This window comes from Xyrauchen texanus, chromosome 35 (genome assembly GCF_025860055.1).
Source record: "Xyrauchen texanus isolate HMW12.3.18 chromosome 35, RBS_HiC_50CHRs, whole genome shotgun sequence".
NCBI lineage: Eukaryota > Metazoa > Chordata > Actinopteri > Cypriniformes > Catostomidae > Xyrauchen > Xyrauchen texanus.
Window position 1 is genome coordinate 17,804,325 of NC_068310.1, and position 24,108 is coordinate 17,828,432.

Sequence of the window (24,108 nt, forward strand, 5' to 3'; positions counted from 1 at the left end):
AAAAAAATAAATAAAGTAAACCAACAGAACATGCATGGAACACATCGGATGTGTTAAGAGTTAAACTTCATCTTTGATGTCCCGTTTACCAGTGCAGTCAAATGCTTGGCTCAGATTGTTCACTTGCACAGTCTCTCACAGTTTAAAATCCTTACTAAACCAATACCTCCCACCATCTCTTTCTCTCTCCTTCCATTCCCCACCCATTGCTGTGTATCCATGGTCAGCCCTCCTGCCTATGTGTGCCAAAAACCCAGGCAGTGACATATGCATAAAACTAACCAAGTCTTTTCTGCAAGCATTCTTTTTGGTGTGTGATTCTGCCATATTTATTGTCTAACCTCTCAGGAAAACTGTGAGTACATCGAGCAAACCATCTAGAAGCCGCAAGAGGAGAAGGGTAATGCAAAGTCCAAAATGGCAGGGGGAAAAAATTATATGTGCACTTAAAGAATACTTACAGAATGTATTAAATTGTGAAAATGGTCTTGAGATTTTATCAAAAGATGCAATGTTTGCTGAAAAACAGCTGTGATAATATTGGATTTACAGGTCAGTTTTCAACAGCTTCAGAGAAATCGTTAAACTTAGAATAAGCAACAAAAGAGTTTAAGGCTGTAATAAAGCCTGTTATAAACAATGCTGTTAGTGTCTATATTTGAGTACAAATTGCCTTCATCAAAGCATGAAATGAAAGAGCTATGTATAGTAAATGTCATATTTTAAGTATTTGTTTATTTCTCTCTTTGCAAGTTTGTAGAGGTTGTTGCAAACTCTTGGCTTGAACTGCTGCCAGTTCGTCCATTTTAATCTCAGAATGTTTGCCTTTCTGCCTCTGCACATAGAGGGTACAGAAAGTTCATACTTTGCATTGATGAATACAAAATATTTGAATGCATATGAATTTATTCAAACAAATACTCATCTGAGAAAAACAGAAATGGAAGATTTTAATGTTGCAAATTCCCCATTAAACACAGGCTGTTAATTACTAATTACTAATAAATTACTAATTATTACTGTAATTAAATGTAAAAGATAATTATGTGACCAGACTGACCAATTTAGGATTTGGATTTGGTCCAGATCTGGAGGAACTAAAACAGCATGTTGAATTCTGCCTTTATAACATTTATTCACATTATTTACCAGGAGACACAAACATCTAGTTTTTCTAAACTATCCAATATAATTATCCTACAATTTCTGAAAAATGTATTCATACTGTTGCATTATGTTTGAACCTCAGAAATACAGAGCAAAATGGCAAAATTCCTAAGACTTTCGCAAAATCAACAATTGGTTGAAAGTCATTGGAACTTAAAGAACTTTATACAGAGAAGTTGTATGTAAAACTCACAAGCATAGGAAGCCATTTACATTAAAGGGGTCATGATGTGCCATTTAAAAAAAAAAAATATGTGTTTTACTATATTCCTTGAGGTTCACTTATAATATTAGTAAAGATGTTTTTCTTTACTAAAAACTTCTATATTTGTAAAACATGATCATTCTCCACCCTCATTTTGATCCTCTGTGACAAAATGTCTATTTTGATGCTGCTTCTCTTTTAAGACTTGACAGTAAATGCCCACTGTTATGGTTGGCTTTCTGCTCTTGACTGACCTGTTCTCTTCTTGCCATCTCACTGCTCACCACTACTGGGTGGACTACAGAAGTGATAAAGTAAAGTATGCATTGATGTGTTGTGGAGGCAAATGTCTACCACAGTGTGACTTCACAATGACCACGTTTACATGCACTTCAGAAAATTGTTTATTCCAGTGTTGTAGCAGGAATCGGTGTTCTGAGACATCACGTAAACAAGAAAGCTGATTTCCTTATGCCATTTAAGGGATTAAGAGAAAGCTGATTAACACACCTAGGTTTCTCTCGAAGAATGTGGCTTCATGTTGCCATGGCTTTCTGATGGGTGTTTGAAGAGTGTTCATGCATGGAACAGACAGGGATTCCAAACATTATAGGATGGAGCCCAACAACATCTCTACACAGTGGAAAGAATTCAACATTTCTGGGAGTATAGAGGGGAAATCACATACACTATAAGCTATACCCATGTTTACACATGAATGTAAAATATCAACTGTCCCTAACCTCAACGTAGATGCGCTTGTACATTGGGGGAATCCTGGAGTTTTACGTAAGAGGGAAATTCCACCACTGCATAGCCGCAATTCAGCTGCAGGTCTTGATCGTAAGTTAAGGAAACAAACACACGAAACAACATAGAGTAAAATAGAGAAGTTTCCTTGTATGCCATGTGTGTTATTTACACAAGCCTTGCAGGGAAATTACGTTGCTGTGGAGAAAGCTGCTTACTGACTGAGCCGCATGCATACGGGAGTAAAGAGTATGTCGCTTAAACATTGCATGTAAATGTGAATGCTGTTTTCTCACAATAACCCATTTTCTGGTGTCCATGTAAATGAAGTCACTGTGAAGGAAGTAGAGAACGAGTCATTTTGAGTTCTGAAACGTATAATATGTTTTTATTGTACAATGACCTCTTATATATCAAAAGATAAATGAAACTTTGATTCCTTATGCCATGACCCCTTTAAGAGGATGACCTACAAATGTTGGCTTTAAGGCAATAACAGGTTGCTGAGTAACTAATAATGTGGATTACATGGAAGTGATTTAGAGTAGTAATAATTACAATAGTCAATTTGCTTTGTAAGTATTTAACTTAAGCCTGACAGGTGTTTTGCTTTCTCTTGTGGTTTAGATGCTGCGTTTGACTGTCAGGCGTGTAGGGGGACTTCTGTCCAGACGGGCAGTGGCTGCATTCAGCTCTAGCAGTACCAGAATGGCCAGCGATGGGCATGGTAATAAATTATCTTTTGTCCAAAAATTCAGTGTTTCTCCTCCTAAAAAGAGTTTATTTCCTCTAAAAGAGTTTGAGTTCCCACTCATAAAAGAGGAATACACAGCACGCGTTGAACATCCTTTTCAGGACATGTCTTTTTAAAGATGTCTTTCCGACTCTGTGTAGTTCCTGGATGCGGTTGATTTCTCTCCACTTCTCCGTCCCTCCGCTCGTCCGCTCTCACTACCCTGGATGACAGGGCGGCCCACGGGTACACGGAGATCCCCCAGGTGGACAGAGCAATTGCGATCCACTTGTGTCCCGAGCACGCCGCCACCTGGCGTGACCGCCCGGTACTCCCCTCCACAGCTTGTAGAATGATGTCATCAATGACCTCGAAAGTCTACAGCACCACCGGAAAGGCCGTCTCCGTCCTGCATGCCATGGCTCTCCATCAAGTTCACCAAGCCAAGGCAATCAAAGATCTGCACCTGGGTAGTTCCGACCCCGACGTGCTGCCGGAATTGCACTATGTCACCGACCTCGCTCTCAGAGCCACGAAGGTCACAGCGCAGGCATTCGGGCTTGCGATGGCCACTCTCGTGGTCCAGGAGCGTCACCTCTGGCTGAACATGGTCGAGATTCGCGACGTTCACAAGGCACGCTTTCTCAATGCCCTCGTCTCCCTCTTTGGCGACACCGTCGACGACTTCGCCCACCAGTTTTCGGTGGTGAAGAAGCAGATGGCATATGCTAAGTTGAAATACTGGTTTCTCCAATAACAATATGTTACAGCCAGTATATTCTAATTTGAAGTTTCCATTCCGGGCCGGAATTTCTGTTTATGTTTTGGCCGGTGTGATCCAACCCACTGCCCACTCACCAATAGTATAGTAAGTAATAGTAATAGTAAATCTAGTAATTAGATTTGAACAAGTTTGCAGGCAAACAACACTGAGTGTTGCAGCCATGGAAGCCAGCAAACGTACTGTATCAGAGATAACAGATTCCACCCGACCTAAAAACCCTCGCCATCCGTATAAAAAAAAAACATGACCAGAGGTGTAGTAAAACAAGGATAAATGCCAGAGATGCCTTTGGAAGATAGAGACAGCTTTAAGCCCAAAAAACCTTTAAAATTGATACTGAGTTGGCTTATTTTTGTGTAAATATTCTGGCAACCCGCATGAGCTTTGAGTCTAGGGGGCGGGGCAGACAACTCTCCAATATTTTGAATTTGGACTGCAGTACCCATTTCAAACCCTTGTTGTCAATCTTACATATTGCACCTTTAAAGGTGCGTACACACTGCCAGCGACTTTGTCGCTGCATGTCGCTAGTGGCTGGCGGTGAAGTCGCTAGTGGGTGTTCCCAAGTGGGAACACCCACTAGCGTAGTGTAACACCCACTAGCGTAGTCTAGTGGGTGTTACGTAGTGTAACACCCACTAGAGTAGTGCTACTGGTTGCCTAGTAACCTTTATAAATGACATTCACGGATGTCATTCCATTGCTGTTGACAGCAAATCTCTTTTCTTGCCACTAAAAACAAACATTTTGGAGGGAAAAGACTAAATATAAATGGAATCAGTACATAAAATGCTTTATATCAAAGATGAATGAGAAACAAGGCGTGCTGTTTGACAGAGCGGCTGTTTATCTGCAGCAAAAATGCAAATGCCGGTGTGTCTGGGTCCATAAAATCCCCGCGATCTCAGATACACCTTTCCACGCAGTATTTTTGTCCTTGTACATGGGAAGAGACATATCATAGAGCACTGGAAAAATTCTAACAGCAAGAATTAGCCTTTCATCCGTCTTTCCGTTACTGCAGGAGCTGAGAGAGAGAGAGAGAGAGAAGGATCACGTGAGCTCTCCCGTCCTCTCTCCTATTGGCTGTCGCTTCCGTTAGTCGCTCCAAAGTTGAACTTTTCTCAACTTTGTCGCGTCGCTGGACACGCCCACATCTAGCGCCAACGCGATGTCGCTGGCAGTGTGTACGCACCTTAAGGATTTTGATGCTTTATTGAAGTAATTGAACGAGTATTTTACTCCGCAGAAAAATGTCCCACACGTGAGACATATCTTTCGGCAAGCTGTACAATAGCAAAATGAATCATTGGAGTCATTTGATAGTAGATTGAAGCAATTGGCTGTGACCTGCGCTTTTGGCGATCACAAAGAAGGTTTCATTCATTATCGGGTCATCGACATATGCACTCTCGGGAGACGATTGTAAATTAAACGTTTCTCGGAATGAAATGAAAATTCACCCTATCTATATTCTAAATGCAAGTTATTGATCTTATTGTGAACGATTCATCCATGGATATGCTTTATTCATTTTTTTTTTATAATACTAATAATAACATTTAAAACTGGATCTTCGGTGAAATGACAGACTTCTCTCTGGTGATGCAGGACTTCTCCAATAATTTAGTCCCCTTAAACCCGCCCCTTTCTTATAACAAGTGTCAATCGCATGCGGGTAAAGATGGCAAGGTGTATTTTTGTCTATTTTTCTTCAAAACTATCGTTTCTTAACCCAAACTTCCTTGGTTATGATTTGTAACAGTCTGGAGACTTTTCAAGCTAAATTTCAGATGATTTGATTTTCCATAATTTTAGATGATATAAAAATCACTGACTTTACTTAGGGGGTGGGGGGTCCGTAACAAACTGCAAATAAAGTCCTCTTTAAATGAATATATCTTGGCAAACATACTGAAAATTAGCACCTAGTCTGTCATTTTATTATATGATGAACTTTTCCACATAAAAACAGTTTATGCATCATCTGAGGCTTCTTCTCCATTCACTTGCATTCAAACAGCTCTCCTTGTTGACCGCTCCAAGATGGCGCCACAGTCGACATATCCGAACCAGCCAAATGAGGCATATATAGCTTTTATGACAGCCAACATCTGCACAAGTTCATCCTGAATTAATTTTTTATTTCAATTAACACTTAAAATGGTTGTTGTTCTCAAGGGCGTAGATTTGGTTGAACAATGGGGGCTGGGCTGTACTTGCTTGTTTTCCCCCTGGAATCTATGCCCCTGGTTGTTCTTCATGTGGATCGCTAATTTTGGTAGTTTTTAGATGGAGACCAGAACCAAAAAAACAGTACACCGGATTTTTAAACAATTATGGGGCCACCTAGTGGTAGGTTAGGAAACACTGTATGATATAAAGTTAATTATTTTCCATATTGCCCATGTCTTTTTTTTATTTTCAGAGGTGACAGAGCAGGCGGACATGTCTCTGCCCATGTACTGGGACCGTCTGGACACTCCTCTACCAGACAGACTGTACCACGACACCCTCAGTGCTGCAGACAAGAGCCTGAAGAAGAAGGAGAAAGGACCCTGGAACAACCTCTCTAAAGAGGAAAAACTTGCCTGTTGGTATTTCTTAGTTTTTTCTCTTTTCTTCCATTGACATTTCCCAGGGTCATTTCTACTTCTGTTCCTGTGTCTTCTTTCTATTCTTATGTACACTCGGAGGGAAATCTTAAAGGGATAGTTCACCCAAAAATGTAATTTCTGGTATAATTTACTCACCCTTATGCCATTTCCAACCCTTAGAACTTTCTTTCCTCCACAGAACACAAAATGAGATTTATTTGTTCTATGAAGGAAAGATAATCATACTGGAATGACATGAGGGTGAGCAAATTATGACAGAATTGTAATTTTTGGGTGAACTTTCCTTTTAACATTTACATTTTTATATTTACATTTATGCATTTGGCAGACGCTTTTATCCAAAGCGACTTACAGTGCACTTATTACAGGGACAATCCCCCCAGAGCAACCTGGAGTTAAGTGCCTTGCTCAAGGACACAATGTTGGTGGCTGTGGGGATAGAACCAGTGACATTCTGATTACCAATTTACCAGTTATGTGCATTAGACCACTACACCACCACCACTCCAAAATGTACTTTCATGACTCATGAGAGTACATTATGTATATATGAGACAGGGCAAAGAGCAGAACCTTTTACAGAAGCAAGGTTCACAGATGCAAGTCTCTGAAAACAGCAGATCTGTCGTAGTCCCCCATACTTAAAATAAATAAATAATTGAATGCCACTATGATTCTGAATTGCAGTGTATAGGCTGATGTTTAAAGAGTCATACGCAGAGATGAAGAAACCATCCAGCGAGTGGAAGACAGTGGTTGGTGGAATCTTTTTCTTCATTGGGTTCACTGGCCTGGTTGTTCTCTGGCAAAGGATCTTTGGTGAGGGAAGGTTTATTTTATTTTTGGTGTTGTTTTAATCTCTCTCGGTTTAAATGTCAGGATTCCCACACCTTTTGTCCAATGAATTTCTAAAAACCTTTCCAGTTGTTTGTGATTCCTGGACAAGGATAAAAAAAAAAATAATAATAATAATAATAAATATAGCTGCAAGCAGCAATGCGGATTCCTCCTCAAAATGGCAAATCATTTAAAATTGATCAGTAGATGGTTGGGGATAAACCCTCCCAATTAAGGAATTCAAAAAAACATGTCTTCGTCTGATTCCTAAACAAAACATTTTCAATGTACAGGAAAATCCATACCGGACCTTATGGATCTTTGAGGCTTTTTTGTTCCCAATGAGAAATGCGGCATGTACACCAAGTTTCAGAAGAATTGGACAAATGGGGTGGATATTATATCATTTTGAAAAAAACAATTTGGGGCGTGGCCTGTAGCGCCACCTATGGGCAAATGTTGGTCATTCTTGGTTTGTGGGTTCCTGTTGGCCTGTAGTATAAATGTACAAAATTAGAAAATATTTGACCAGAAAATGGGAATTTTGGAGTGGCCTGTAAGCCCCCTAGGGGCGAATGTGGGCCTTTCTTGGTTTGTGGGTTCCTGTCGGCCTGTAGAATCAATACACCAAATTAGAAAATGTTTGACCAGAAAATGGGATTTTTTGGAATTACCTGTAGCGCCCCTAATGGCGAATGTTGGCCATTCAGTGGTTTGTGGGTTCCTGTTGGCATGTAGTATCAGTGTACCAAATTAGAACATTTTTGACCAGAAAATGGGAATTTTGGCATGGCCTGTAAGCGCCCCTAGGGGTGAATGTTGTCCATTCTTGGTTTGTGGGTTCCTGTCTGCCTGTAGTATCAATGTACCAAATTAAAAAAAAATTTGACCAGAAAGCGGGAATTTTAGGCGTGGCCTTTAAGCCCCCTAGTTGGCGAATGTCGGCCATTCTTGGTTTGTGGGTTCCTGTTGGCCTGTAGTACCATTGTACCAAATTAGAACATTTTAGACCAGAAAATGGGAATTTCGACATGGCCTGTAAGCCCCCTAGGGGCGAATGTCGGCCATTCTTTGCGCAGTACTTCAGAGTGATGTCATCTTGAAGCATGTTAGGTTTGAAAAACCATCAGTCAAAATTACATTTGATTTATTGACAGGTATATATTGTTAAAATTTGGACATTTACATAAACACGCCCCTTTCAGACATTTTGTATCACATTCATTTTTCCTAAGTAATGTTTTCAAGGATGTCCATTCTACAAATGTGTACCAAATTTCAAGTCAATTGGAGCTACGGTTCAGGAGAAGAAGAGTATTTTTAGGTTTTCGCAAATTTTCAGCGTCACGGGAAAATCCATCATGGTGAAAGTTATGGGTCCTTAAGGCTTTTTTGTTCCCCATGAGGAATGAGGCATGTACACCAAGTTTCAGAAGATTTAGACAAATGGCGTGGAAATTGTATCACTTTGAATGAAAAATCACTTTGAAAATCTCTACTTTCACTTTCACTTCTCTCTTAAGATTTTTTTCTGTTTTTTTGTGTGATTTACATAAGCATATCACAAGCAATTTTATTTGAAAGACTATCTAGGCACATAATAACACTGTATAGCTGTGACTGTTTATAACTATTTCAAAATGTAGCCTACAAGCTCACACTTTAAATGGTCAGTGCTTTGATTTTTAAATCATTAAAATAGCAACAGATCCAGTGAAAAAAATGGAGTGATTGTGTTTACATGCCATTCAAAAACGTGGCATTTTACAAGGTAAGAGAGAAATAAAAAAACTTAAAATAATACCATTTGTACTTCTCAATTACTTGGGAATGTCTATGTTCAGGACGAAGGCTAAATTGTTACTGTCTCTTTAAGAGGCTTTTATCGCATGATACGATACTTAAGGCACAGTTCAGTTTAATCTTTTGAGAACTGAGAAGTATCATTATTTTCGTTTTGTGCCATGCTTGTTGCATTTGTATTCATTGTGAGATGATAAAATACAGACTGCGTGAATGGTTGATTTTGTTCACTTGAATTTTGTGGCGTGTTTCAGAAAAATAATCGCGAAGACAGAGACTGAGCACCCTGTTTATTTATTTTACAAAAGCACAAGGTTTTGTTGTTATTGTAAGTGTACACAAATAAAAGTACACATTTCATAGTTACGTAATGATGTCTTGCATGTTTCTGTATGGGCAAAAATGGCGCTAGTATTTTGTTTAAGTTGTTTCCGCTGTTTCGAGAGAAAAATATAGCAGGACGTCATCTGGAATAATGCCAGAATAAAATATAATTATTCAGATTTCTTTCTCAACTGTTTGTTCACTTGAGACATAACAGACTCCTCAATATATCATGTATTTTGACACTCTGTTGTATGAAATTGTCCGTTCAGGCGCTAAGCAGCAGCGAAAGACATCGAGTGCGTGAGTTAGACGCGCAGCGGCTCGCTGTGTCACACAAACAGCTCGCAAACATGTATTTGAGTTGTTTTGACATTTGTTGAGTTGAATAGTGTAAAATCGGCTTGAATGTTCAAACAGGCAAACATTGTATACAACCGACAAACCTTCATGATGATCGCGAGCAAAAATGATCTCGCCTCGCGGTTTGCGTGTTGTCAGAGACAATTAAACAACATCATTCTCGGAAGTTTTGATACGTTAGGATTGATCAGCCCATCCCTACTTTCTTTAGACATATGTTTCATGTTTGTGTAAGTTTTTGTGACGTGTTTCAGAAAGATATTCAGCTTAGACAAAGAGCACACGGTTTATTTTCTTTATTTTACAACAAATAAAAGTACAACTTTCATAGTTTGTGACGATGTATTAAATGTATCTGTATGTGCAAAAATAACGCAGTATTTTGTTTAAGCTGTTAACGCTGTTTCGAGAGAAAAATCTTAACAGGACACCACAGCGGCATCCGTGTTGTTCACAATAATTCATAATTAAATATATTGATACCCAATTTCTTTATCAACTGTTTGTTCACTTGATACATAACAGACACCCCAATATATCATGTATTTTGGTGTATGAAATTGTCCGTTCAAACGCATGAAGCTGTGAAAGCGAACTCTCATCGGCGTGCGAGCGTTAGTCGCGACGCGGCTCGCTCGCTGTGTCACACAAACTGCTTTCGAAAACATTTATTTGAGTTGTTTTGCCTTTGTTGAGTTGAATAGTGTAAAATCGCTTGAATGTTCAAGCAGGCAACCATTGTACACAACCAACAAACCTTCGTGAAGATGCGAGCAAAAATGATCTCGCCTCGAGGATTGCGTGTTGTCAGAGACAATTAAACAACATCATACTCGGAAGTTTTGATACGTTAACGCTGTCTCGATAGAGAAAAATCTAACAGGACATCACAGCGGCATCACTAGACCCCTTCAATAATTCATAATTCAATATATTGATACCCGATTTCTTTATCAACTGTTTGTTCACTTGAGATATAGCAGACACCCCAATATATCATGTATTTTGGTTTATGAAATTGTCCGTTGAAACGCAAGAAGGAAAGCGAACTCTCATCGGCGTCGCGAGCGTTAGACGCTGACGCGGCTCGCTTCGCTGTGTCACACAAACTGCTTCGAAAACATTTATTTGAGTTGTTTTGCCTTTGTTGAGTTGAATAGTGTAAAATCAGCTTGAATGTTCAAACTGGAAAGCATTAAGACACACAATTGATTTGACATACCTCCATGCAGGCGCAAAATGTCTTCTGTAGTCTAAGTCTGGAGCTCCACCCACTAGGAGACCGAAATGCTTCATTAGAGAGATTGCTACAGAAGAGCTGCATGTGGTAGACAGAGTTACTCCAGTAGAGGGAGCCTCTTTGCTCAGCCAATGTAAGTGAATGGGATTTTACATGTGGACCATATTTGTCCAGTAGAGGGAGCACTTTTGCTCAGCCATTGTAAATCAATGGGATTTTAAAAATTTTTGATCATCTTTTGTGTGTACATTTACATAAACACGTCCATTTCAGCCATTTTGTATTGTATTCATTTTTTGCTAAGTAACGTTTGGAAAGACATACATACTACACACGTGTGCCAAATTCCAAGTCAATTGGAGCTGAGGTTCAGGAGAAGAAGAGTTTTGTAGGTTTTCCAAAATTTTCACTGTACAGGAAAATCCATAATGGCAGAAGTATGGGTCCTTGAGGCTTTTTGTTCCCCATGAGAAATGAGGCATGTTTACAAAGTTTCAGAAGATTTGGACAAATGGGGTGGAAATTATATCACTTTGAATTTTTGTTTTTTGGGCGTGGCCTGTAGCGCCACCTATGGGCGAATGTTGACCATTCTTGGTTTGGGGGTACCCGTTGGCATGGAGTATCAATGTGCCAATTTAGAAAATTTTTGACCAGTGACTTTTTGAGCTATTGGGGCTCAAGGAGAAGAAGAATAATAATAATAATAATAATAATAATAATAATAATAATAATAATAAAACCGACAAATACAATAGATTCCCTCCTTACGGAGGAATCTAATAATTACAGCCACAAATAGCAATTTCCAGTTGATGGATGACAAGAAAAAAAAAAAATGTTTAACTTCGGTTACGGCAAGTTTTTTTAAGTCCTCCTGGAAGTCACCATTTAAAAATTCCCTGATATTTCCAGGTTTTTCACTAACATGGAAACTCTGATTCCTAGTTGGAAATCTATAAAAGTACCAATGTACTAAACTAATGATTTCTAATATCTGTTCTCAGGTCCCAACCTTAAATTTACTTGTTTTTTCTCAGTGTATCCCCCTCATCCTCACACCCTTGATGACGAGTGGCAGGCAATGCAGGTGAAGAGGATGCTGGACATGCGGGTGAATCCTGTGGAAAGTTTCTCAGCCAAGTGGGACTATGAGAAGGGCCAATGGAAATAAATGAAGAGAACAGCAGTGACATCCGAATCTTGCCATTCCCGCCAGCCACCTTTGGTAGTCTTCATATATTACCGTGACGTCCATCCCTTATGTATCCAGTGGGAGACAATGTAAATAATGTTTGATTGAGAAGATTGGGGAACTAAAACAATCGACTGATGAATCACAACTGTCTAATCTTTACTGAAGGAAGTACAACTTAATATATTTTTTTATCTTCATATTGTTACAATGAGAAACATAAAAGAGTAAACACTCATATTAATGACCACAAGATTTGATGGCAAGTTTTGTGAATTCAATTGGGTCTTTATTTAAGTTAAATGATATCAGACATTTGAAAAAAAAAAAAGTCCTAAGACGTAAAACAATGAATTCAGGGATGAAGCTGTTCAAATAAACCCAAAACCTTAAAAAAATAGTTTCCTTTTTGTCCTATTTTTAGGTTTAAGTTGGCTAAATACAAACACAATGAGCAACAACTACACTTCAAAGAAATTGAGTTTAAGGCCATAGGAAGGAACAATTTCCGTTTACACCAAATATCATAATATTTTCAAATAATCAAAATGCCTTAAATATTTTCACTAAGCTATGATGAGCTAGACTAATTTTTCTTTAAATTAACTAGTTTACATAGTGTCTTACCAACACTGGTACATTTCACTCATAAGCATGTTGTAAAACTCAGTAACCACACAGCATCTTTCAAACACACATTCACACACACAAAATCTGCAACATGTCAGACAGAGACTAAGCATGCAAGCAGCAAATTTTCTTAACACAGAATGTATTCTGTGTAATCAGTGTCTACAGAGCAGCAAAAGTGTAAATGTCAGCAATTGAAATCTGCTGAAACTCACCAACTATAATTGTTACATTGCTATTAAAACACTTGTAATGGGGTAAACTTCATTATTGGATTTAACCATGTTGCCAATTAAATCTTGTTTTACTTTTCAAACTTAAGGCCAACATGATATGTGATTTTACTTCTGTAATGTCATGCATTTCCATGTGGGTTAAGGGGAGGACTTTATTCTGTCCATCTGGAATTGATTGGATCGTGAAATGAGGGCAGTCAGAACTAAATACTAGTTTGCTTATCAAATTCCATAGGTAATGCTGCTTTTACAAATATATCATCATGTGCTATTACTGAAGTAACATTTATTACATTAACCGGCATTCAATTTGGTCCTTGTGTGTGCAACCCCCACCAAACTAACTCTTAACATACTCATCCCAGTCCGATAGGATTGCTTAGGTAATGTTTAGGTGATAGCTACTGTACATGCTGATTTATCTTAAGTACAATAAGACCAGGAATGTGTATTTAAAAAGTGAACAGGGATTAATATATAGGTAAATAATTTCCTTTATTTTGACACTGCAGTTCTGCAAATTTTATTTTATAGTTCTTTTGGAAGTGAATCTGGGATTGTGCACCTATTCTTTAAGTGTCTCAGACCTGCTTAATGTTAACAAACCATGGTGCACTACAACAGACTTTTCTAGGTTAGGTCTCAAAGGACGTCACATTTAAGATTGGTCTCTTTTGACTGACACACCAAAAGATCATATCTTTCCCATGAGAGCTTTAACTGGAATTATGCCCCCCTTTCTTTCATCACTTCTGTTTGAATTAACCTGCTCATCAATCATTGTCAACTAGAAAAGGCAAAGAATATTCAACTTGGTGTTCTGTTTGAATTAATCACAGTTTGAAGCCTAAAGATAGTTTCTCATCATCGAAACGCGATTTAACAATTTTGACAAGCTGAATACAGAGCAGCAGATGCACAATGTGAGGGTGAGTTAATGATATGAGAATTGTCATTTTTGTGTCACCTAAGACTTTACTATTCTAAGGTTTGTTTGTGAAAACAGATGGTAACCCTGATCAAATAATAAGTGGTTCAGTAAAGGACAGCTGTTTTTCATTTTCATGGGAGAACCGAGATATTATCTGCACCAAGATATCTTGGCGCTAATGTTACAAACCTGCTGGACCATTACATGTAAGGCTTCACTCTACAAATGATGCTCCAAAGTCAGTGAAAATAACATTAACACAAAGAAAAAAATAATGGTAGGCGACTCAGAATTGATGTTAGGATTTTTGCTCTTGAAAGTTAAATGCGCTGTTGCACGTAATAGTTGTTACCTCAAATTCCAATTAAAAATTGAATGATTATTAGTAGTAGAAGTACTTGTATTGTAATGGATTCCCAAGATATTTCAAGACACCAAGCTCTCTTGTGGCAATATGGTTTAATCTAATGACTTACATTGTCGGTGCACAAAATGTTAGAGTAGTCAAAAATGCTTTAGGAGTGACCTACTCCTTACGTATCCTCGTCTAGTTATGTGATATCAGACCCTCGGCTCAAACTTAAGTTTAATTAACAAACATACAAACTTTCTCTCAGATCAAAACAGAATAATGTTAGATGAATCTGTTGGTCTAGAAAATGTAGATGATCCAACAGGACTTAAAGACACACATTAAACACTCATTTATTGTTGATAAAACAAATCTGCATGTGAAAATGAACAGAATAATAATTAAATAAACTAAGAGAACTGACATGTTTTCCACATTGCCTTCTAATGGTAGAGAGAGATCACAGTCTGCCTTTACCAATTACTCTACAGAAGAAGCAGGTGCTGAAGTGTAGTGTCTCTAGCTCTTGGACACCAACATTTCAAAGAGATGTCAGTGATTTAACAACTGAATACTTCAGTTTCAGCTTCCTCTGTTTCATTAATAAACTCAAGGATTGCATACAAGCTTAAATTAGACTTAAAGATAAAATATTTGTATCCTTGTTAGATGCCAATCTCTTTGAAGATTGTACCCTGTACATGTACCCTCATGCGGTCTGGGTGATATGAAATCTCAGGTGTGTGTCATTCAGTCAACAGTACACAGTGGGGCATGGGATGTAAACAGGACATTTCTTGGCAATAAAAGGGAAAGAAACAAATCCGAAACAAATTTTTTTGTTGAAGTTCCTTCATCTTGGCTGGAGGTCTAAATATAGCAGTGGGTGAAGTTGGTTCTTCAGTTATCTGTCTCCTCACAGGCATTTCCGTGCAATGAATGACCCCACTACAACACCAGTGAGCAAGGTCATTCCCACCAGCAACCACTTCTTAAAGTTTTCTTCTGACTTTCTACTTTCTGCTGCTGCATCTTTCCCAAAGATCTCTGCAAAGCGCTCCTGCAAATAAACACACAGCATATTAAGATTAACAGCACAGTGAATCTCTCAAAAACATGTCCATGTCATATTTAACCCAAAATAATATATATATATATATATATATATATATATATATATATATATATATATATATATATATATATATATATATATATATATATATATATATATATATATGTATGTGTTGTGTTGATTATTAGGCTGTTAAAATATGGAAATTGAACTTCACAGATTGGCCTTGTTGTAAAAATGTTAAGGGATAGTTAACCCAAACATTTTTAATTCTCATTTACTCACCCTCATGCATCCCAGAATTGCATACAATGCAATTGAATGGTGATCAGACCTTTGTAGCTCTCAAAATCAGATAAAGGATACATAAAAATAATCTATAAGACTGGTTAAATCCATATCTTCAGAAGCAGTATATAATCCACTTTAGAGATTTAGAGTAAAAAAATGCATCTGTTTCTTGGCCACACCTATTATACTGCTTCTATATAAATGGATTTAATCTTATGGATTACTTCTAGGTTTCTTTTATGCGATTTTTGGAGATACAAAATGTCTGATCACCATTCACTTGCAGTATGGAACAATAGAGCGGAGATATTTTTCTAAAAATCTTTGTGTTCTGCTGAAGAAAGTCATACACATCTGGGATGCACAAGAGTGAGTACACAATGAGAGAATTTTCATTTGTGGGTGAACTATTCTTTTAAATATATTTTTTATAAATTTGTAAGATACCAAGTAAGGATGTGCCCGAAGCCAAATACCTTATTCGGAAAGGCACGAATAATGACTTCAAAATGAATAACGGATTCATCTGAATAATATAAAACATTTGTATGACTGATTATCCAAAAATCAAAAGGATAACGCAATATTTTAAATAAACATATCCAAAATTACAAAACATTTATGAATCTCTAAAGTGTAAGCCTTATGAACAGGCACGTGCACACATAGACATCAAAAGGGGCTTGAGCACCTGCCGTTTTTATTCCTGGAGAGAAAGTGCCCTTTTTTCTGGGGTGCTTCTTCTTTTTTTTTTTTTTTTTTTAATAATATATATTCCTATTTGCGCAGAATGCGCACAGCTTCCCTGTCAAGCAAATATATTTATTGAATAGTGTATATAAATATCGGGTCAGGAGTTCTGAAGTGCTCCTTCCCCCCTGAAATTTAGAAATCTAAATTGGTGAATTTAGAAGAAATCTACAAATGCAAACAGATGGAGGATAGTAGGTTTAAAACAAACTCCATCTAAATGTGGATTTTGAAGGTTTTATTTGATGATGATGATACAGTCCTCCCTCAAATGTGAAACTAAGTCCATGTCACCATCAGTTATTGTGTATGTGTGTTTGTGTGTACATGCATAGCAATAATAATATTATATTTTTGTATAATATATTATGTACATAATTATGTATTTGATTAAAACATTCAGGCAATTCAGTATTCTGATGCTTGGTTGTGTGAAGCTAAAAAGTTATTTTGCTTGTGAAACAAAAATTATTTAAACAATTAATTTTAATCATGCCTGCAGGCAGCATAATGCCAAAAAAAGAAAGGATACAGGAAAGGAAGGAGAAGGAGCACCAGGAAACAGTAAAATTAACAAAATGGCAGCAACAGCCCTCTTCAATTTAGAGTGAATATTTGTGTTGATTTTTGTCAAAGTGTTATGTATTCTGATAACACCAAAAAAAATAAAATTATGTAGTGCCTTGTGCAAAAACAAACAAATTATTAGTAAAACACGCCCCTCTGCTTGATGCAGTTATTTAGGTTATTCTAAATATATACTTGAAACTAGTAGCATAGAAAACATGCACATTGTGGTATGGTTTCCTTTGCTGCTCTATACACCTAGTGAATACTAAGGAGACCATGGTTTCTGTGTGAACTGATTATTTTGTAGACATCTTTTGAAAATGAAACAATTGCGTGAGTTTGAGGAAGATAAAATTAACTTTAATTAATTTTTAAAAAAGGAAGTCAGAGTTGTGTTGATATACTCTTTTGTTTAAAAAAAGTAAAAAAAATACGTAATTATGAGAAGTGCCCTTTTTTTCACTTGAGCCCCTGCCCCTCAAAATGTCTGTGCACGTCCCTGCTTATGAATGAGAATGCGCACGTTGTGAATTCAGATCAGATGGGCGTGATCTTAACTCCGTTTGCGGTCTATGTAAATTGTGCACATCTGGAGATTGTCAAGTGAACATTAATTAAGGTACATTATATACATGTTCCATTTCTTGAAATGTCTATAGCCTAAACGATGTTAAATTACTGACCTGAAATTATGATTTTACATCGGACCACATCTATCGTCTCTTAAAGCTGAACACCTTTATATTCACATCAGTGATTAAGGTTATTAACTGGTTAAGACTTTATTTAAAAAAATACAAGATAATATATAATAATGTTTTTTTGTTAAATACAACATGAAGGTTTAAATGCTCCATACATAATGCTCCATTTAAGGAATAGTTCACCCAAAAATGAAACTTTTATGATAATTTACTCTCCCTCAGGCCATCCAAGATGTATCAGTTTCTTTCTTCATCAAAAATTTCAGGCGTCCTCCTTTAAACAATACAAGTGAATGTAAAAAAAAATGTGTCCAAAATGCATATTTAGGGTGCATCAAAATAATTAATACAGGTAATGTCTTCGCTGTACGCCCCTAATACCAAGCTAGAAGGTTCCCCATTTAATGAAATATACCATTGACATATACCCAAATGAATTAAAACTGAACCAAATCATATTGAATAGAATCAAATTAGGAAATCTCCATCTATGTCCAGCCCTATTATCAACACATTACAATTAAAATACTGAACAAGCCATACACAGAGAGAAAAAAAAAAAAACATGCTCAACCATCCAAACCCTTTAACTCGTTTACTAACTGACAGTCATTTCAACCAATCCCTAAAGTCCATCAGTGCCCCGCCCCTTCCTGTGGCAGTTTGTGCGCACAACAATGCAATTTTTATTCTGTAACCACCAGGGGGCAAGATTTACCATGTCTGTTTTAAAGACTTCACTAACCTAATTTCTCAGCAGGATTCTGTAGTAAGCCCAATTTTATTTGCAAAGCTGAGAGGGGATTTCAGGCTTTATAAGTAACCCGTTTCCTCAGGGAACACACACAAAAGTGGAGCACAACAATGGCAAATGGAGGCCAATATTACTAATAAACATAGATATGTTCATACCACCTTTGCCATTTCTGAGGACGAGTCAGTCGTTGTCTCTTTAGTGCTGATTCGGTGTCAGTACAATTTGTTTCACTAGTATCAAACGGTAAACATTTTTGTTCCAGGTATTTGAGCTATGTAGTGATAATGCCAAAAAATATTCAGTGCATGCAGCAGATTACAAAACAGACACATTACGCCATCAGACACCCACCTCTTTTTTTTCAACTTAAGAATACTGATGTCATCCTCCAGTCTTTCCCCTTGCCCTAGTTTTCTACACAAGCTTGAAAATATGGGAAGACGACTGTGGAAGACTGGATAAAACCATCAGACATGTTAAACATGTTCACCGTCAAAACATTGATCAGCCACCACGAAACTAATTATTTACAAGACTGGGAGTCTCACATCGTCCCAATACAAGCGCCACAGCTCAATATGTTACCAGCATGCATGCTTTCTAGGTGATGACTCTGATGGATTGTGGCCATTTTTTTTACATTAATTATCTGTAACCTGTGCTAGTGATCAGTCACCTGTCATATCGGAAGATTATGAGTGCCAAATCAAAACATTAAGGGGGAAAAACCTATTTGATATTTCAAAGTATTGCTACTAATTTACATCACAATACTGTAGCAATATTATAAAACACAAATCTACATTTTAGTGACATTTTTCACAAGTCTATAACTTGTTTCAATTGTTAAGATAATGGTTCAGATCCACCTTACAATTAGACCACAATGTTTTATTGTGAAATGCATAGGACATGCTTTAACAAAGACGCACTATTCCCTCATGTTGTTTTATTACTGACGTGTCTATGCTCTACACAACTTCTATGGCTCTATGATGAAGTAAAGCAGGAAGTTTAGCACTTGTTTCACAAAGCACTGAAGTCCAATGAAGATAAATTTGAAACATGCAAATATAAGTTTGCAATGTACATTTACATGCACAGTCTGAATTGTACGAAGTCGGACTAACAACTAGATAATGCGATTGTAGCCTGGCTTCATCAAGCATGTATATATACACGTTAATCGGACCACAACTGGCCTCCAAAAGACAGGTGACGTGTGACATATATAAAACACTTCCTCAGCTGATGTCCTTCCTTTAACTATTCTATTACGCATTGTGTCATGAATACTTGGACAGCTGTAGCTTAACTATGCAAAAACCCACTAAAGCTTTATTGTAACTACACATACAAAAATATTTTACTGCAATACACTAAAAGAATTGCAACATTATCATATTATGACAAAGACGTGGATCTAATATCATATTAGCAGGTCCCTGCTGATTCCTAAACCTACAAAACACAAATCCTGTCATAATTCAAGAGTATGGTGAAGTAGGTCTGTCAAATTATAATTAAAATTTAAGTTGAAAATAAGCATTGACATTTGTTTGTGTCTGATGATGACTTGCAAGCTTTTTTCTTTAAAAGGAAATAACCATCCGATCTGAAAATGTGAAAAAGCAGATACACACACACACACAAACATGAGAACTTGATGGATGTTCTTCAGTTTGTCTGATATCAACATGCAGAAGAGAAGTACAAACGTGAAGCTCAGCCAACACAGGAACTCCACTAAAATAGAAAAATGTTCTTGAAATGTTGCATTTGTGCTTAGATTGAATTTCAAATGTAACTAGGAGAAATAGCAAGCCAGTACTTTCTGACTTTCCTTGTCTTTTATAACTTTATAAGTTAAAAGTATAAAATGTATCATGCATTCACACACTGACAGTGTGATGTATGACATCGTGAAATCAGAGACCCTCCCCTTGAAATCTGTACACAAGCAACCACAGGAGACACATTTAGCTACCAGGTGTAAACAGCGATGTCTCACCTGACCGCCCGAGATGCATTTAATGTCAGGTGTAAACGGGATCTTAAAGCCTTTATTTCCTTTTTAATCGAAACACTATCTAAAAAAAAAAATGCATCTCTCCTGCATGCGATGCTGAAAAAACAGCGAGATGCAGCGCAACAGTCAAAGACTTCCGTCTAGTGAATGCTTCAATAGAAAAACATGGATGAGTTCAGAGTGAACAGCCTTGGCTTACTCTCATGATGCAGCATAAGCATTAGGTACATTAATACAACTGTATTTAATGAAAAACACTGTGGTACCAGTGGCATTACGAAGCTTGAGTCGGTGTATAGGCTACTGAACAACACAACAAATTAACATAAAACTGTCAATAGAAGCGTTTCTTTTTCTTTTTTAGTTAAGATTTCAGATAAACCTTTTGGCTAAATTGCTAAACTGGCAAAATCATTTGACTATCATTTTTATGCTCTTTTGTTAAATGGACAGATGTGTTCTTTAATTTAGAACAGGCTAGTTACTGCACAAATTCCAAAAAGCCTATTCTGAGGTGGAGCTTTGAGGTGGAGTTATTTAGGCAACAGCGTACAAATCAAATCTATTAAAAGCTAAAACTTTGTTGAAACTGACAAAAAGCCAGCACTTGAAACAAATGATAATGAAGAGCAAGAATTAAGAGACTGTGTCATATAGATATACTATAGAGGAACATAAAATAAATAATTAGCAGGAAATTTAGCATGCGATCATTAGTATGTTTGACAGGTGTAGCCAAGGTGATGACTAATTTATAAGACGCGTAGTCTGATGTATGAATAGCCAACAAGAGCGATTTCAAGGAACTGTGTGAGTGAGGGAGTGGTGATAGTAGTGGTGGAGGCTGATAACAGATGTCTAGTTCCAGTTCAAAAGGGTTATCACAACCAGAGACGCAGCACATGACATCACAAGTAAAGACCTCAACTTGCTTCCACTTACAGTTTGACACAAATATCCATTAACATAAAAACACATCACACGAGCCAGTAGATCTAGCTTATGTACACTCAAATCCATGAGTGTGAACTTAAGTAATAGACAACAATATTGAAATACATTTTAAATGTAATGTGAAAAAAATATAATAATAATGTAAAAAGATAATGTGAGTGTTGTTTGCCCATGCAAATTCGCCATCACATGCTAGTGTGTTTTCGGTGGTTGCTAGGGTGTAGCTATGTGGTTCGGATTCTTTTTTTGGTAGGTAGTGTTTTTTGGTAGGTGGTTGTACTTACGTTGGTAAGTCAAAAGGGCTCACCCCCCTAAATCTCTATGATTCTCTGGTTAATGGATAATTCTCACAAAACCTGTCCTCATCCTATTTTACTCAAAAATAATAAATAAACATTTTGCAAAAGTATGATGCCTAGTTTTAGGACGGCAAAAATATGGTCATTATGATATTCTCATTACTGAAACGAGACCAATAAATAAGTAAAATATATATGTATATAGGACACCTCTCCTGTGGTCATGCCCTTCGAGCACAAAAGGTGTCGAGTTATGTGTCAAAGTTTAATATTTGTTCAAATCCCTAACTCCTAACTATGAGCAACAGTCTTAGAGATGCTTGGGTTAGCAGGCACCACTAAGAAAAAAAATCAACACAATCTACATCCTTTAGAGAATCCAATATCCTACTATAACAATGAACCATAAAAGTAAACTACCGTTTGAACACATACAGCGACTCGAGAGTAAATATAATGTCTCTCATTCACTTCCTCAGTTACACCTTTGTCAACTTTGGGTTGTTTAAACATGGCCGATGCTCACCTCATGATGAATGGTGAACAGACAGGGTGTGCTACAGTCAATACACACACGTGCTTTGTTAGAGCATATAATTGTGCAAAACTGTGAGAACAAGGTGGGAGCATGGTGAAGTGGTATGAGAGGAATGTGGCTCTGTAACTGCAGTTGAATCATGAATCTAAACACGTTAAGGCATGCCTCTTGGCTGTAAGATTACAAAGTAATAAACAGTACTCAGCCTACAGTTTTAGTACATAGGGCACAGTCAGCACATGTGATGTACATGGGATGCAGTTATGGGCCTTTTGAGCAGATGCTTATTACACTGAAGTAAGCAGAGCAAAATAATGATGTGTCATGTTTAATAAACGAATAATTTGCTGAAACATCACAGAGCCTTATTTAGAGTCAATATATGTAAGCACTGTTTCGAAGCATATTGATACCTAGACTCCATTTTAAGGCATCATACAGTGCCCTCCACAATTATTGGCACCCCTGTTTAAGATGTGGTCGAGGACTTCTAAAAAAGCCAACAAGACAGCACTTAATCTCCTCCTATAACATTTCACAAGATTGGAGAACACAGAGAGAGGGATCTTTGACCATTCTTCTTTGCACAATCTTTCTAGATCATCCAGTGTCCTGGGTCCTCTCTAACGTACTCTCCTCTTTAGCTCGCCCCACAGGTTTTCGATTGGGTTGAGGTCTGGGGACTGAGATGGCCATGGGAGGACCTTGAGTTTGTGACTGCTGAACCATTTGTGTGTATATTTTGCCACATGTTTTGGATCATTATCCTGCTGAAAAACCCAATGATGACCCATCTTCAGCTTTCTGGCAGAGGCCATCAGGTTTTTATTTAAAATGTCCTGGTAGTTCAAAGCGTTCATAATGCTATGCACCCTAACAAGGTTCCCAGGGCCTTTGGAAGTGAAACAGGCCCACAGCATCACAGATCCTCCACCATACTTCACGGTGGGCATGAGGTGCTTTTCGGCATACTCATCTTTTGTTTCACGCCAGACCCACTTAGAGTGTTTGTTGCCAAAAAGCTCAATCTTAGTCTCATCTGACCAAAGCACACGATCCCAGTTGAAGTCCCAGTGCCACTTAGCAACCTCCAGACGTTTACGTTTGTGAGTGTTAGTGAGAAAAGGCTTTTTCCTTGCATGCCTCCCAAACAGCTTGTTGGCATGTAGAGCGCGTCTGATGGTTGTTTTGGAGACTTTGTGACCCCAAGATGCCACTCTTTGATGCAATTCTGTGACAGTGAGCTTAGGAGTTTTTTTTACTTCTCTTACCATCCTCCTCACTGTGCGTTGTGGCAAGATAAACTTGAGACCTCTTCCAGCCTTGTTTGTCACTGTTCCAGTTGTTTTAAACTTCTTAATGATTCCTTTGACTGTAGATACGGGCAAGTTAAGGCGAGTGGCTATTTTCTTGTAGCCATTGCCTGACTTATGAAGGTCGACACACATCTGTCTTACTTGAATGGTGTGTTCTCTTGTCTTTGCCATGTTGACAAATGGGTAAGAGAATTAGGCCTTTGTGTCACGTCATATTTATACCCCAGGGAACAGGAAGTCATGAATTACTAATTAAAAGTTCCTAGATACCCTGACCAACTACAGAAAAATATATTTAAAAAAAAATCAATTAAATTTTTCAGCGGAATTGTTAGGGGTGCCAATAATTGTGGGACACATGATTTCAAGTTTTTTTTCTTTCTAAATGTGTGATTTTTTTTTACCACCAAAGTAATGTACTTAAATAAAAGGTTGTATTTTTCTCTTTTTTTGCATTTGGGTTCTATGTTGTTTAAAAAAAAAAAGGAGAATTTTTAGAAGTCCTCGACCACGTCTTAAACAGGGGTGCCAATAATTGTGGGGGGCACTGTATAGGCTTGGCTACTGATGCGAGGCAACTAACTTGACTGTCTTCTAAGATACCTAATTTTGGCCAAATTGTAGAGCAGCATGACAAATATCTTTTGCAAAGAAGGC

At 37.6% G+C, this 24,108-nt stretch overlaps 2 protein-coding genes across 4 annotated transcripts in view; one reads left to right on the forward strand and one right to left on the reverse strand.

Moving 5' to 3' along the window:
- Window positions 1-228: 228 nt before the first annotated feature.
- LOC127628756 (cytochrome c oxidase subunit 4 isoform 2, mitochondrial-like) lies at window positions 229-13,616 on the forward strand. 2 transcript variants are annotated; one of them, XM_052105617.1, is made up of 5 exons: window positions 229-400; window positions 2,750-2,849; window positions 6,068-6,232; window positions 6,945-7,076; window positions 11,865-13,616. In XM_052105617.1, the coding sequence occupies exons 2-5, from the start codon at window positions 2,750-2,752 to the stop codon at window positions 11,996-11,998; spliced, it is 531 nt and encodes a 176-aa protein (XP_051961577.1). In that variant the 5' UTR covers window positions 229-400; the 3' UTR covers window positions 11,999-13,616. The 2 variants fall into 2 exon arrangements, with proteins under 2 accessions (XP_051961577.1, XP_051961578.1); XM_052105618.1 differs by having other exon boundaries at window positions 236-355.
- Window positions 13,617-13,622: 6 nt separating this feature from the next.
- Window positions 13,623-24,108, reverse strand: part of LOC127628753 (bcl-2-like protein 1) — a 44,752-nt gene continuing 34,266 nt past the window's right edge. For both annotated transcript variants that reach the window (XM_052105613.1, XM_052105612.1), the window contains exon 3: window positions 13,623-15,228. In XM_052105613.1, coding sequence (XP_051961573.1) covers window positions 15,085-15,228 — 144 coding nt within the window. In that variant the 3' untranslated portion in view covers window positions 13,623-15,084. The remainder of the gene's footprint in view (window positions 15,229-24,108) is intronic.

Bases quoted from the DNA above. Each gene is read 5' to 3' on its own strand.
- LOC127628756 (XM_052105617.1), top strand. From the start codon at position 2,750: ATGCTGCGTTTGACTGTCAGGCGTGTAGGGGGACTTCTGTCCAGACGG. The intron at 6,233-6,944 runs GTTGGTATTTCT...TCTGAATTGCAG, and splicing joins TAAAGAGGAAAAACTTGCCT to TGTATAGGCTGATGTTTAAA. The intron at 7,077-11,864 runs GTGAGGGAAGGT...GTTTTTTCTCAG, and splicing joins TCTCTGGCAAAGGATCTTTG to TGTATCCCCCTCATCCTCAC.